Here is a 14,862-nt window from a genome sequence, read left to right as displayed (position 1 = left end):
ACTTACATATATGATAAATTTGAAAGCAAGACCTTACACCCCCTGAATTTTCAAAAAATGAGATATTGTATTTTTTCTGATATCCTAGAACGAGATTTGATGCCTCTGAAAAAAGGTCATTGCCAGATGGCCGCGAGAATTCGACAGTCGCGAGAACACGAGGATCCTTTCTTTTTATTGGAGTAATCTGATAAAGCAGCTCCTCCTCTGTGATGTCAGTTAGTCATACAACCGCCACAAAGGGGTACACCCACCAAGAGTCGAGTATAAATGTATAAACTATACATGTTACAGTACTGGTTTGACTCACCACACTGAGGCGTCCTGAGATGATCTGTGTCCAGGTGGATTTTCTTCCTCCTGAGCTGCAGAACCGTCCGGGTTTGACTCAGGGTCCAATACAAAAGGACGTATCCTACACTCTGACATTTAATTAGTGCTATCAATGCCTTATGGTGAAGTTTTGGCAAACAGCAAACTCGCTCGGTCTGCCCCATCCAATATGGTGATTTTGTAAATACTGCCATGCTGCAAAAACCACCCCCTGGCTCTACCCCCTCCGCCCCTCTGATAGAACTGACCAATCAGAGCACAAAGGGCTGTGACGTTGTGAGGTTACTGGAGGTCATTCTGGAAATGGAGCGTTTCAACCAGATCTTCAAAATGGCCTAAAATGAGGATATTAAGAACGCTATTGTGGGGCAATGAAGGAACTAAATGACTTGTACTGAGGGCAGAAATGCTTTACAGGCATCCTAGTCTGGCATAGTGAAAAGGAAAAACAAGCATGATATGTCCCCTTTAAATCTCTTCTTATAAAAATAACACGAAACATTTCTGCTCAAAGTTTGATATGACTTCTGTCCCCGTATGTCAGTATGGCCACCGCATGTGGCTGTAAGGAACAAGTAACGTCTCCACAGGGTCATGAATACAAGAGCTCAAACACACACACACACACACATACAAACCCATGTATGAATGTATGATAGACAAAATTTGTGCAGATTTGATTAATTTATTTAACAATTATGTTGCAAACACTCAAAGGCTTAAATAAACATTCAACAGCACATCAGGAAATCACCCTGCAAACTCATTTATAGAGCAAAACTGCAGGCCGGGCATCTGTTTTTGTATGTACAATGTAATATTGTGGATTCACATAATCAAAATCACTGTCTGTTGTTAACATTTTGTCCGTTTAACTCAACAATACCACAAACAGAACATACAATACTCTTACTACATCTGAGAATAAAGGTAAAGGTTTGATCACACTCAACTGGGGTCATGATAAGTAGAGACAGAATTTGGAAAATCACTTTTTATGTTGAGAGATCATCTCACTTTTTTTAATAATAACAATAATCACAGACTCAAGTTTAAGTTTGAAGCAGGGTTATGAGTCTCTCTCTTCATGTTTGTCTGATCACAAGCAGCTGTCTTTCATGATACCAGGAGCCTCCAGCGCGCTCTTTCTTCGAGCTACAGCCTCCAGAATCTTCTTCCTGGGCCCCAGCTGGATGCGAATGCCCTTCAGGTCTTCGTCAGAGCAGAGCAGCAGCGCCTCCAGATCAAGGTGTTCCCTGTTGAACGCAAGGGCAAACTCTGGCAAAGAGATGGCTGATAAGAATGCATCCAAAGGAGAGGTTTCCTCATCTTCATCGTCATCCAGCCCCAGATCTTCCTGATCCCATGGCACATCAGCATCCTCAGCCTCCATGAAGCCACCAGCGTCTTCCTCAGCCTCGAATAACTCGTTCTGAACAAGGTAGCCGAGACTTTCGTTGGTCCCACCAGGGATGTCGTCTGACTCCAGCCCCATCTTCTTCATGAAGATCAGACCTCCAAGACCAGGCCGGTTAAAGATGGACTGTTTGACTTGGCCTGGTTCTTCATCATCATCATCATAGTCATCATAACCTGCTGTTTCTCCGTCACCTAACATTCCCTCTTCCTGCTCACTGAAAACATCAAGAAACTCTGGCTTGTCAGAGGCCCCACCATCCTGTTTGACAAAAATAACGTTCCCACTCCCTTCGGATCTCTGCAGCGTGCCTTTATCTTTCTTCCCCAGCCTCTTCTGCAGCGTGCCTTTGACTCTGGCTGTGAGAGATCCAGACTTCTCAGCAGCAATGAGCTTGGAGAACTGCTCATTGACGCTGCTGATGGTGCCACCGTTTGAGAACCCTGATGCGTCCTCAGACGTTGAATACCCTCCTCCCCGCTGCATCTTATCCATCTTACTCTGGTGCTTCTTTTTCACCTTCTCGCAGAGTTTCACTCGCTTCTCTGCTTCTTTGACCGCCTCCTTCTTCAGAGTGGCCACCTTCTTTGGATGTTGGTTTGTCTGCCGGGAAGCAGCCGAGTCCAGGAAGCGCACGCAGTCCATGCGGTCACGAGAGGCGGCTACATCCATGGCTGTGTGGAATTCATTGTCCAGAGCAAAAAGATTGGCGCCAAAGTTGACGAGGAAGCTGAGGATGTGCATGTGGCCATTTGCTGCAGCGAGGTGCAGGGGTGTGTTTCCCCAGATGTCACTTCTGTTGGGGTCTCCCCTGAAAGAGAAGAGTAAAGATTTAGGTCACTTGAATAATTTGGATTTTTATATGACATTTTAGTATCAATAAGTCCTCTCTGGGTTCGTTTTTGTTTTTTGCTGTTAACAAGTTGAAGATTTTTTGGGGGGTGGGGTCAGAATGTCATGTTAAGAGTTTCTTTCATGATATTACTGCCCACACCGTGTAGCCCCCCCTCTACATTGTTGTTCTTTCTGTTACTTAATATATTTATAAGAAACTTCTATTGAGAAAAAAACAATCTGAGTATTTTTTCCAAACATGGCTCAATGGTCTTAGAATACAGAAAAAATTCATCAATAAAATCTCAAAAATACCAATGCACTCAGTTCAAACCATAAAACAGGAAATAAATATCCCATTTAGTTCACCTACCGAACAAAGCCAAAGCTTATGACAAATGGGGTTAATTAGATATTAAAATTCAAACTCTAAGGATTCTGTCTGAAGAGCTCTGATCTTATCAAATGTAATAGATGCCTGAGGTGGCTTCCCTGAAATCTGATTGGCTGCCCCTGTGGCTATCCTGATATTCTAAACCATGATTGGCACCATTCAAGAATTAATACGTTACAGGAACAGAATATAAAAATATTGTACGAGAACAGATAAAGTTTATTGGATCTGTTTGTATAAGAAGTTACAGTACTAGCTTCGGGGTAAGTGCTTTAACTTTACAGCACCTGGCCCACCCAACAAAAGCTTCTTCACGAGTTTGGCAACCCCAGACAGCAAGTTAGATCCCACCAATGTAGACACTGTCGATTACTTTAAAAGGAGTGAAAACACATATGGGCAATCATCTGGACAGTTTTAACCTTTACTATTAAACTTCTCAAAAACAAAACAAACAAAAAAAACATTAAGCTACTACTGAAGAGGTTAGGGCCACTGAAAAAAAAAACGCCATTTTTTATTGCTTCATTTTTTCCTTAAAAAAAAAGAAAAGAAAAGATAACAAAGGGCAGAATTCTGAGCTTAAAGTCAAAATCAACAACAAAAAAAACCTTTGAGCTACTTCTGAAGAGGTTAGAGCCACTGAAAAAAAACAACTCCCTTTTCAATTAAAACATTTTTTTCTTAAAAAAATAAATAAATAATAATAATCATGAAAAAAAGTGCAGAATTATAAGATTAAAGTCAAAATCAACAAAAAAAAAATCATTAAGGTACCACTGAAAAGGTTAGGGCCACTGAAAAAAAACAAAGTCCTTTTTTATTATTTCATTTTTCTACCAGGATTCAGAATTCTGATAAATCTCTTTGAATTCTGAGATTAATGTCAGATTTCTGAATTCTGAAAAAAAAAAATAAGAATTTCAAATTATGACTTTGATTAAAGTAAGAATTCTGACTCTAATTTCAAGATTCTGAGAAAAAAACAGAATTCTGTCTTTTTCTTAGAAAAAAAAAGTAATTAAAAAAACAATTGGTCTTTTTTTGTTTGTTTTATTTTGTTGTTGTTGTTTTTTAGTGGCCCGAATCCTCTTCCCTGAGCTACAACCTTACTGTAATAGGAGATTATGTGATATGCTACAACCTAATTCCAACAACAAATTTGTAGTACAGCACAAAGAGGGGAATTATCTTCACCTCAGCATTTTATGCATTTTCTGAATCTACAAGGATATAAACTCTGAGCTTGAGCACTTTGGAGATCTTTTAAGGTTGGTTTTGTTTTCTGTAGAGCCAGACTTGCTATTGTATGGATTAATGCCACTTTGTAGGCTAAAGAGACTGGCTCCTGCCTCCACACAGAAACCACTCTCCACAGAAGACAGATAAATGTAGTCTGATACATTTTTAAGTTTCCTTTCTATGCCTGAGTGAACATAGCTGAGGATAATTGGTTATATATTAAGATGTAAAGTCCTCCAGGGCCGTGCCTCACTGTCACAGCCATAAAAGTCTTGATTGCTGTATTACTGCAACAACTTGTCATAAATCCTACTCATGCTGCTGGTGAGCAAAGCGGAAACGTTTTGGATAATTCTGTCCATGAAGATTAGACTTGATGATACACCCTACCAAACATCTGATTTTCCATTGAGACTGTTGTGTGGTAAAATTCAGCCTGTCTTTTGTGGCACTGAATGAAGGACAAAGGTGGGGGTTTGTGGGCACAGATAAAAGGCTCTTTTGTTTTAGAGGATGGTTGTTGCTGATTGAATATTTGGCCCAACTCACACGAGAAAACAGTGAAGAGAGAGGAGCAAAGTTTCAGCTCACGGTACTGAAATAAGTCACATAAGAACACAAGGACAGGCTGGAAAAAATAAATGAAGTAAAAAAAAAATTAATTCCTTTTACACAATTTCATTTTTAAGGAAATATGCTGTTGAATGATTTTCCATATGTGTAATGTCCTCCTTTAGTGTACCAACAGCAGGCTGAAGGAAAATGAAACCATTTTGATAATTTTCAGATCTTTGAGGTTTATTGACGCAGAACATATAAAGGATAATGTGTCTGATGAAAAAGGAGTATGATCCACTTACTCTCTGCTGCATATGAGCTGAAGAGCATCGACATGTCCATGAAAAGCAGCCAGCAAGGTGGGTGTCATGCCATCCTCATCTGCTGTGTTCAGGTCCTTCCTCGTGGCCTCCTTCAGGAGGTCTAAGTATCCATCAATCGCTGCTTTGTGGTACCGAGACATCTTTGAAAAGAAAAAAAAAACAAACAGAGAAAGTCAAACAAATCTGTTACTTTCTCTCACTTTTCCTCCCGTCCTCCGTCAGAAACAAAGACTGCCAACCCAAGCAAACAAAGTGATCACTGGGCGGCAACATTTCAGCAGCTCAGGGCCATAAAACAAAAGCAAAGTCCAGGTCAGTGCTGTCCGCTGCACATTTCCCTCTCACTCTGATACAGCTCCAGATCAGCAGGGAGAGCCTCATGAAGTGTGGTCAGCTCATTGTCCACAATGTTGGTGTGCAGTATCTTATAGTTCATTTGTATACTTAGTTTATCATCATAAGAAATAGTTCATTCAGGAGCAGTAGTTTATGGTTTATTGTGTACAGTAGTTTCACACATGCAATGATGTAATGCAATAATTAACTTATGAGTAACATTGTCAATATCAAACTCAAAATCAGTTGTCTAATTACTCTCATTTATATATCTTGAGGCAATTTTTTCCTGCGTTTGACTTCACCTACACACTTTGTATTACTTAACACTTCTAAGCATGACCCATCAAAAAATGGCCTCAAAATTCATTTTTTTTGTGGAACTGCTGCAGATCTTAATAACCCCTTTTAGCAAATTCCATTAACAAATGTTTCAATATCATTTTGTTCATGATACATTTTTGGATCATATTTTGCAAACTGGGCGGTTTTGCCAACATTTTTTATAAATATGCAAAAAATGTTTCATAAATATGCATGCTTTTAATGCAGAAAATACTTCTTTAAAAAAAAATGAGCAAAAATGTAGGTATCATTCTTACTGCAACTTTTTGAGAACTACCAATGATGTTCCTAAAAAAGGGTGTGGATGATTTTATTATTGGATGATTATTGTGGATGATTTTTTTATTTATTAGAGCAGCAATTTTAAAAAAGGGAAAAAACACAACTACAGCTTCCTGTAGTGGAACAATCCTTCTCAAGGGGCTAGATAAAAAAGAAAAAAAGATAAAATTAAAAAAAATAAATAATAATAATAATAATAATAATAATAAATAATAATAATAATAATAATAATAATAATAATTATTATTATTATTATTATTATTATTATTGTTATTATTTATCATAATATTTTAATAATAACACGTTTTTTTGCAGAAACTACCATGTTGACGAGATACAGGGCTTTGAAACTCATGTAGCCTGATAAATAATAGTGGTGGTAGTAGTATTTGTAATTGTAAAGTTTATTTCGGAAAAAAATAATGACAATTACAGTAACAGTACTTAAATCTAGTAATAATATTGATAATAATGATGATAATGATTAAAAAAAATACTCTACAGAAGTCATACACATGAAAATTAAGCAATAAAACATGTGAAATGATTAAATAAATCATATATCCGAAATATAATATGAAATATAATATTTTAATTGGACACTTTTTTTGTACTTTCTTTTGTATTTTTATATAATTCATATCATTCTGTACTCTAGCACAACATTTTTTTATTATCATTCATAAAGTAGATTCTATCCTTTCTTCCACTGCTGTGTGCTGCCCATAGACTGCCACTGTTCCATTCACTGCCTTTCCCTTCCAGTCCAGTAGGGGGCGGTGACAAGAAGAAGCGCGAGGACAGGAATTTGGTAGGCGATGAAGAATTTCTCACCCCGGCTTGGCTCGACCTATGGGCTCGACCAATGAATGGAGACTGGGAGGAAACATCAGCTGATAATCTTTCCTCTGCTTTGCTTTCTGTCTCTGTGTTTGTAACTACCATGGAGTGAAGGCTGTGCATGTTTTCCTAACGCCTCCACAGCTCCCCAGCTTGAAAAACCAGACCGATCACTCTCTACCCTCTTCGCCTCGGGTCGCTCCGCGGTTACTATCGGGCGTTGTTCTGTCTGTGGTTGTGACCCGCGGGAGACGCTGCTGAGATGTCCGACAATGGTGGCGCGGCGATCGGCCTTCTGTCTTACGATACGCTGGTTCATGCTGTGTCAGGTGCAATGGTGAGCAGAGATAATGCAGTATTTAAAATCAGTGTAAAATGGGAAAGCATGTCTGATCTTGTCGTGCTAGACGAATATCATCAATGGTGGTAAGAGGAAATGCATTTTCTTTCAGGGGAGTGTGGTAGCTATGACCGTCTTCTTCCCTTTGGACACAGCCAAAAGTAGACTGCAAGGTGAGTTTGAGTTCTTATCATCTTGGACAGAGGTTAGCAGATAGTAGCAGCTCTAAACATTGATTGGTCGTTGATTATATGTACGGTTTACTGCATCATGCATTGTGAGTTACTGCATCCCCAAGATGTTTAGTGTTGTTAGCTTAACACAGAACAGACATTTGTATCCATGTTTAATGCACATGTGAGGAGTTTTAATCCTACTGCTTGTACACTGTGAGTCAAAAATGTTGTGCAAGCTACATTTTTGTGCATATGTTAAAAATTAACATTCTATTTCATATTTGTCAAGAAGTCATAAATAAATTAAATTCTTTAAATGTGTGGTTAGTTTATGCTTTTCAAAGGACAATAGGCTGCTTTTATAAACAAATGCTGAAATAGTCAGCATTCTAAAGCTCTTGCTTGTTATCATTCAAAATCATCTTCTTTAATACTTGACTACAAGTTGTCAATCAGGTTGAGACTGGGTGAGCAGGCAGGCCAGTTCATGTGACGGTGCATGTATGAACGCTATAGCATCCTCTTCATCTTCAACAATGGCAGCTTAGGAAATCACTTCATCACTCTGCAGTGTTTAACATTTAGCACTTTAAAAGATGTATTCACTGACTTCTGGAACTTTGTGTTTTTGTTTTTCAGTGGATGAGAAGAGAAAGGCGAAGTCAACCCCTATCATTCTGGCAGAGATAGCAAAGGAGGAAGGACTGTAAGTGTATATTTTTGCTCTGTAATCAGGAAACAGTGCCATGCCAAATATTGTTTTTTTTACAAAAGCTCTTTTGTTTGATTCAAAAAATTAAATGAAAAACAAGAGCAGTGTCATATCAATCTGTGGAATTAGGTTTTTGCTTTATCTGTTATAACTTCTTTCCTTTTCAACACTGCTTAATATACTTCCTGTTTCAAAATAAGATAAATTATAAGAAAAAAAAAATTCAAATCAAATAAGTGTACCCAGATTTATGTTATCAATTCCTATCTGCAGGCTTAATCTTGCCCTCCACTTGTTCACTTTTAAACCTAATTTTGCAATTTTATGACCAGGCCCTGACCTTTTAATATGTCTCCTCCACCTTTTCTCTTAGCCTGTCTCTGTACAGAGGATGGTTACCAGTCATCTCCAGCCTCTGCTGCTCCAACTTTGTCTACTTCTACACCTTTAACACTCTGAAGAGGCTAAAGGCAACAGGACCAGGGAAGTCCAAACCTGGCACTGACCTTCTCATGGGCATTGCAGCAGGTAAACAACAAGGGGCAACGTTGGGTTTGGAAAATGAAGCCTATGTGGAAGTGCTAAAAGTCGCTGTTCAGTGAGAATCCACTTGAGGCTGGCTGCAGATAGACCGGAAACCGCATACACACCAAGCCTGTTTCAAACGACTTTGCCTGTAATGCTAATTTCACTAGTGGCACACACTGTTCGGGAGGGTGAAATTTTTCTAACTCGGCAGTTTAGAAGAAATTAAGATCACAAGTTTGTCCAGTCACAGACCCAGCTCAGCTCATGTGACTGATGGGCACCCTGTAGCTGTTAGAAGGGAAGCTCAAAGCCTGCGTTATATCCAATATGGCCCCCGCCGACAATCGGCTTCATTGCTTTGCATCAGGAACAGACGTGTGATGTCACAAAGACTATGCCCATATTTTACACAGTCTATGGTAGATAAACATACTATGTGCTAGATATTATAATTATTGAGTGGGGTACAAGAATATTTTTAAACCTTTTTTTTGGCAGAAATAGGCTTCCATACATCTTGACTTCCTTAAGTCTTACAGGAAATCTAAATTCTACATGATTGGTGCTTTTAGAGATAAGAAAAACCAAAGGACTAATAAAATTCTTACATTCAAGACCATCAGTTTGGGTAATCCTCTAAAAGTTCCACTTCTAGATAACGTCCATTGCTCTTTCTGACCTGTGTGTTTGAATAATATGACAGCATGCTGCTTCACAGAGCTACAAAAGAGACAACAACCTCATAAGAAGCATTAAAAACAGTTCAATAAGCCTGACAGTCTGATGTTCATACAGGTGTGGTGAATGTGCTCCTAACCACTCCCATGTGGGTGGTCAACACTCGGCTGAAGCTGCAGGGTGTCAAGTTCAGGAACGAGGACCTCCATCAAACCCACTACAGGGGAATATTTGGTGAGTGATATACTGTAAGTCCAACAGTTAAACGGATGTGTTTTCTTGTTCAGTTATTAAACCCTGTGTCTCTCCTTTCCTCTCAGACGCCTTCTCACAGATCATTGCCAATGAGGGAGTGGGAACTCTGTGGAACGGCACTCTGCCCTCTCTCATCCTCGTCCTTAACCCGGCCATACAGTTCATGTTTTATGAGGGCATGAAGAGGAGGGCGGGGAGAGGAGGGAAGAAGGTGAGAGGAGATAAGAAATAAGCCTTGACTTTTAAAAACTGCAGTAATCAGCCTTGTTTTTTTTAAATGAAAGCTTCAAAAAAACCCACAATTGTTGGTATTGCTTTGTATTTGATTGATCTGATGAGTCATTTATATCAAGTTTAACTGACACTATGTTTTTTTGGTTAGTTAAAGGGCCCATATTTTGCTCCTTTTCTGCAGTTTAAAATGGATCATTGATGCCTGTATGAAATGGTAGTAACATGTTTTGGTCTAAAAAGCCAATAAATCAAACACAGCAGCATAGTTTCCAGGCTCTCATAGCCCCTCTGTTCAGAACGCTCTGATTAGTGGGCGCTTCCACATCACTGAGAGCGGTGCCACGAGCTACAAGTGCACAATGTTTAGAAAACAGCGAAGCTCGTTTACCGTAACATTACAGGCTAAAACAACAGGCTAACTGCAGCTAAAGTTAGCACCCTGAAGCTAACACAGAGACAGGGGGGACACTGAGGAAAAGCTCTTACATCTGCTCCACAGCACACAGCATTTAAAATACTCACATTTCCAGGGTCCGAGGTTTGTTGGTGGATGGTTAGTAATGTGCCTGCAATCAGGACCAGTCTATTCGCTAGCCCTCTGTTGTACTGTCCAAAGTTGGAAAAGCAGTCGGCCATGAAGTGACTAGCACACACATGCACAGTTTTACTGGGTGTAGCTGGAACATTTCCTTGACAAATGAACTCTAGCCGCTTAGACTTGTCTTCTTCTGAGATGGGAAGCTTGTACATGGAACTATGTGGCTGTTTACAGCCAAAAACAAAGCAGTGATGGCTCTTCAACTTTAGCATTCTCCTCCCCGCTGCCGGAGAGATTTCTCTCCAGCAATGGGGAGGGGAGTGGGTGGGAAGGAGGCTTTGCTCCAGTGGACCAATCATGTCAGACTTGCTCCTGATTGGTCAAAAAAGGGACTCGCTGATGTCGGCAAATCCCCAAAATCCAAACAGTGCATTTGAGGTCAGGATTTTACATTCACAAGCACTACTAAGAACAGGTTTTGACATTAAATTTCAGATTTTGTGGGCTGGGGGGAAAGCCAAAGACCCACAAATTTCACTAAAAGACTTAATAAAGTTATTTTTGCATAATATGGGACCTATAAAACATGTTCAAAGAAAGTAAATATTACTTATTGAATAAGATGGGGATGTTAGTTATATTACTATTATATTAACATTATATTCTCTCTTGTTGCAGATTTCCTCAGCTGAGATCTTCCTCATTGGAGCCATTGCAAAGGCAGTCGCAACCACAGCAACTTACCCTCTTCAGACGGTCCAGGCCATCCTGAGGGTAAAGTCTTTGTTATTTTAAATGTTTTACTTTTTTTTTTTTTTTAAATCATATCAATATTGATTGACGTCTTGAAAATGTCAGATTTGTGACAGCAGTTATTTTATTTTGTAAAAAGTAATCAAATGAAAGACTTAGTAATTATATGCTGCATAGATAAACTTTGATACTGTCTTCCACTCCACAGTTTCATTTTTTGGTATCAATGTTGTTAGTCAGTTTTAACATACACCATCCTTTTGTGTGAGAAACTTAGTAGGTTACGAAAGTGGCCTTATTTATGAACTTAAACACACACTAAGGCTCTTCTAAAACATGAAACCAAAGCCAGTCTGAATGAAAAGTGTCAGATTCTTCATATTTAGTGTTTGTATATTTTGGAAAATGGAAATTAAATTGTAAAAAGTTTAAGAGTGACTTTACTATAAAACCATGTGTCTCTCTGTGATGACTATGCTTGACTATTGACTATGCAATGATATCCGAGCATCATTTTTTCAGACTCTTGTGTTTCTTTTTTATTTGAGTATCAATCATCAAATGTCATAAACTGAGATTTTTTCGTGCGTTATGTCTCATCAGTTTGGACAGTACAAAGGTGACGGCAAAGGCAGTGTGATTGGAAGCATCTCAAACATTTTCTCTCTGCTCATGGAAAGAATCAAGTGAGTGCATTAAACTGAATAAAACACTTTCACTGGTGGATTGGTTCAACTCCTGGTCATTAATGAACACTTCTCTGTATTTCAGGACATATGGTGTTCTCGGTTTGTACAAAGGCCTAGAGGCCAAGCTTCTGCAGACCGTGCTGACAGCTGCACTCATGTTCGTCGTATACGAGAAGATCACCGCTGCTACCTTCAAAGTCATGGGTCTGAACAGGAAACTGAAGCGCTGACGATTCAGACAGTACTGTCTTCATAAATTTGTCTCTGGTAGTTTTAATCAATGCCTCAAAAAAATTTGAGGCGACCACAAAGGTTCTTTACACAGTGTGGTAAAATGAGTTGAGATTGGTGCCTTTAAATAGCCACAGATTCTCACACTCACTGAAACATGCAGCAGAAGCAGATCAGCATGTAATACCTCTAATCCCCTCCTTTTCTTAACCTTTAGCAGGTTCTTTTTCTGCAGATTGACCTTATTATTTCTCAACAGGTAATTAGCTTTTAAAGGGGTCCAAGCACCTTAAGAGAGCTAACTTTAATTTAAAAATTATGGCAAAGGGAAGCAGAAGTGTATTAATTCAAGTTATAAGAAAGTAACTATTCCCCACTGTGGTCTGTGCTGGTTTGAAAAAAAAATCCCTCAACAGAAGTTTGAAGTGGCTCTGCATTGAGCAATGACATCACTTCAAAAGAGATTTATCTGTGCTCAAAAAGTATCAAGAATGAATTCTGACTTGTACTGCTCAGCACTTCACTCAAGCTAACTTTAGCCTTACATAAAGGCTGGAATTACAGCAGTAAAGCTAGCCCGTAACTGGTAACAAAACTTACCCAGTAGCCCATGAAGTAACTCGACAGTTTCATTAAGTTTTAGCATTTGGAATGGAAAGGACAACATGCCTTCATTTACACCCATTGTAAACTCCAAAGCCGAAAGACTGGTGCACCCGAGCCATGCGCATAAGCGACCTGGCTGGTATAGCAGCAAGGCTGACATCACACCCATGCTGAAAACTTAAAATGCAAATTTAACTCATTGATAAAATGCTGAAGATTCCTTTGGGTGGGTATATTCCGAATCAGGACAGACCTGTGTGGGTTTGGAGAGGATGGAAGTGTTTGTTTGCTTTCTCTTGCCTTTCCTGTCCTCTGACAATCTGGTAATGAACGCTTTCATGAGCCTGATTTGTCAACAGAGCTGTCACTTTTCTTCTCAACATCAAATAACTCATAAAAACTAAACTTTTTTGGAAGCATGTAATAGAAACATTAGATTAAAGTCTTATGGGGGAGGCGGGGTTCATGACCTATACTGCAGCTGGCCATTAGAGGGAGCTCTAAATCTTTGGGCTTCACAGTCGGGTACCACTCACTTCTGGCGTCAGTTTCAATCAACAGTTGACATTTTGAGTCACAAAACAACTGACAGAAAGACGGCATTGTTCTAAACTTTTTTGAACGAAACCAAATTAAGAGGATATAATGTCAAGCACGGATAAAAATAATATGCAAAACAATGATATATGAATAAATAAGAGATGCAAAAAAGTTAATGCAGTTAAAGAAAGCTGATTTGAAATATAAATATTGGAAATGAAACATGGGGATAATCAAACTAAAGAAATTTCCCTTATTAGCTACCACTTTGGAATAAGATTTTGGCTTCATGCAGCTTATTAGACGGTGCAGTGTTTCTATATTTATATTACTTACGCAGAAAATTAATTCTTTTATATTTTATGATGTCCAGAAAATTGCACAACAGAGAGCTAGCTCTTTCTGTGTCACTAGATCTCCAATTTGAATCTCAAGAGGAACACAAATAAATATATGAGCTGAAAAGAGTTGGGTTTAAATGTTTTATGCAAACATGAAGTTCCTGCACCCTCTGACCCCAGCTTTTTTTTTTTTTAATTTAAGCTACTGGACAATTCCCGGACACCCTGTTTCATGTGTTTACTGTGAACTAACAGAGGTTAATGAAAGCCTAATGAAATTCCTACCAGATAAGTGTGTTATTAATAACATGCAGACCTTATTTAAACAAAGCAGCAGTGATAAAATAATGATGAAATGATGAAAAGTGAAACCAGGAACTTTCGAAGCCATAGAGATTTTAAAAATTCAAATTAAATACATGAGGTAAGAAGAAGTTAAATTCTGCTGTTGGTACCAAGTGCCTCCACACTATCATAATAACTGTACTTTAATCTGCTGTTTGTGCTTTAATGACTGTTGATTTTCATGGACCCATGCTGCACTTAACAGTGTCCTATCCTCATGATTGTATCAGTCTGTAGAAACATCTTGTCACACGTGTCTTCCAGTACATACCTCCACATCTTGCCTTGTGTAGAGCATTAAGGGCTTTTTTAATTTAAGGTATTTGTTTATTACAGTGATGTGTCTCATCTTTGTTGAATGGCAGTTTCTGTTGCCTTCAAATGTGTTGTTAGCTGATTCATTTCTCACTGTTTCTTATAATTTCTTTTTATTTGTTCAAAGTGAATTTTAACCACGACTTTCTGTTTGATCAGTCACAGGAACCTTTACTTTGATGACCACAGACATTGCCTCTCTAATTGTAAGTTTACTGTCAATAGGCCTCATCTGAATTCTGCTTGTATAAAAGCATTTTGGCTTTTATGTGTGTCAGGTGTATAAAATAACTCTGGAGGTCTTTAAAGTGTGGACAAAAGATAGAAACGTGTTGTGAGATAAAAATGATACTATCAAGACAGAAAATGTCAAAATCGGAGGGTTTTATGAAAAGGCAGCCATCTCTCAACAAAGAAACTGACAGGATGACCAAATGATCTTATGGAACCATTACACTTAATGGTTTATTTTACAGACTGAATGCTCGTGGTTGCATTGTACACAGTGACAGATTTTGACTTATTCCAGTCAAGATGTAGAAGCTTTTGTAAACAGTTTACCTGCTAATGTTTTGTAAATTCTGATTAAAGGTTTACTTGAAGTCATCATGTATTTACATCCTCTTTTGTAACATTTTCTTTTTTTGTTCTAATTTTCATAGCACTGTTTGGGTGTT

The 14,862-nt window shown here is 38.6% G+C and overlaps 2 protein-coding genes across 2 annotated transcripts; one reads left to right on the top strand and one right to left on the bottom strand.

Annotated features, from left to right (window-relative positions):
• Positions 1–1,082: 1,082 nt before the first annotated feature.
• Positions 1,083–5,428, bottom strand: anks4b (ankyrin repeat and sterile alpha motif domain containing 4B). Its single transcript, XM_074697126.1, has 2 exons — positions 5,081–5,428; positions 1,083–2,561 (listed from the first exon to the last, which is right to left on the bottom strand). Exons 1-2 carry the CDS (start codon positions 5,239–5,241, stop codon positions 1,433–1,435), a joined length of 1,290 nt encoding a protein of 429 aa, XP_074553227.1. The 5' UTR covers positions 5,242–5,428; the 3' UTR covers positions 1,083–1,432.
• Positions 5,429–6,903: 1,475 nt separating this feature from the next.
• slc25a17l (solute carrier family 25 member 17-like) lies at positions 6,904–14,858 on the top strand. Its single transcript, XM_074696337.1, has 9 exons — positions 6,904–7,241; positions 7,357–7,417; positions 8,060–8,126; positions 8,506–8,660; positions 9,456–9,572; positions 9,659–9,804; positions 11,044–11,139; positions 11,722–11,804; positions 11,890–14,858. The coding sequence occupies exons 1-9, from the start codon at positions 7,167–7,169 to the stop codon at positions 12,035–12,037; spliced, it is 948 nt and encodes a 315-aa protein (XP_074552438.1). The 5' UTR covers positions 6,904–7,166; the 3' UTR covers positions 12,038–14,858.
• The last annotated feature ends 4 nt before the right edge of the window (positions 14,859–14,862 follow it).

Source organism: Halichoeres trimaculatus, unplaced genomic scaffold, assembly GCF_033239565.1.
Source record: "Halichoeres trimaculatus isolate MK-OKI-2021-1 unplaced genomic scaffold, fHalTri1.1 fHalTri1_scaffold_20, whole genome shotgun sequence".
In the NCBI taxonomy this organism is placed as follows: Eukaryota; Metazoa; Chordata; class Actinopteri; order Labriformes; family Labridae; genus Halichoeres; species Halichoeres trimaculatus.
This window is presented reverse-complemented; position numbering and strand designations above follow the sequence as displayed.

Coding starts and splice junctions, on each gene's coding strand:
- anks4b (XM_074697126.1), bottom strand. CDS start 5,241: ATGTCTCGGTACCACAAAGCAGCGATTGATGGATACTTAGACCTCCTG. Junction 2,562..5,080: donor CAGCTCATATGCAGCAGAGA/GTAAGTGGATCA, acceptor CTTCTCTTTCAG/GGGAGACCCCAACAGAAGTG.
- slc25a17l (XM_074696337.1), top strand. CDS start 7,167: ATGTCCGACAATGGTGGCGCGGCGATCGGCCTTCTGTCTTACGATACG. Junction 7,242..7,356: donor ATGCTGTGTCAGGTGCAATG/GTGAGCAGAGAT, acceptor ATTTTCTTTCAG/GGGAGTGTGGTAGCTATGAC. Junction 8,661..9,455: donor TCTCATGGGCATTGCAGCAG/GTAAACAACAAG, acceptor ATGTTCATACAG/GTGTGGTGAATGTGCTCCTA.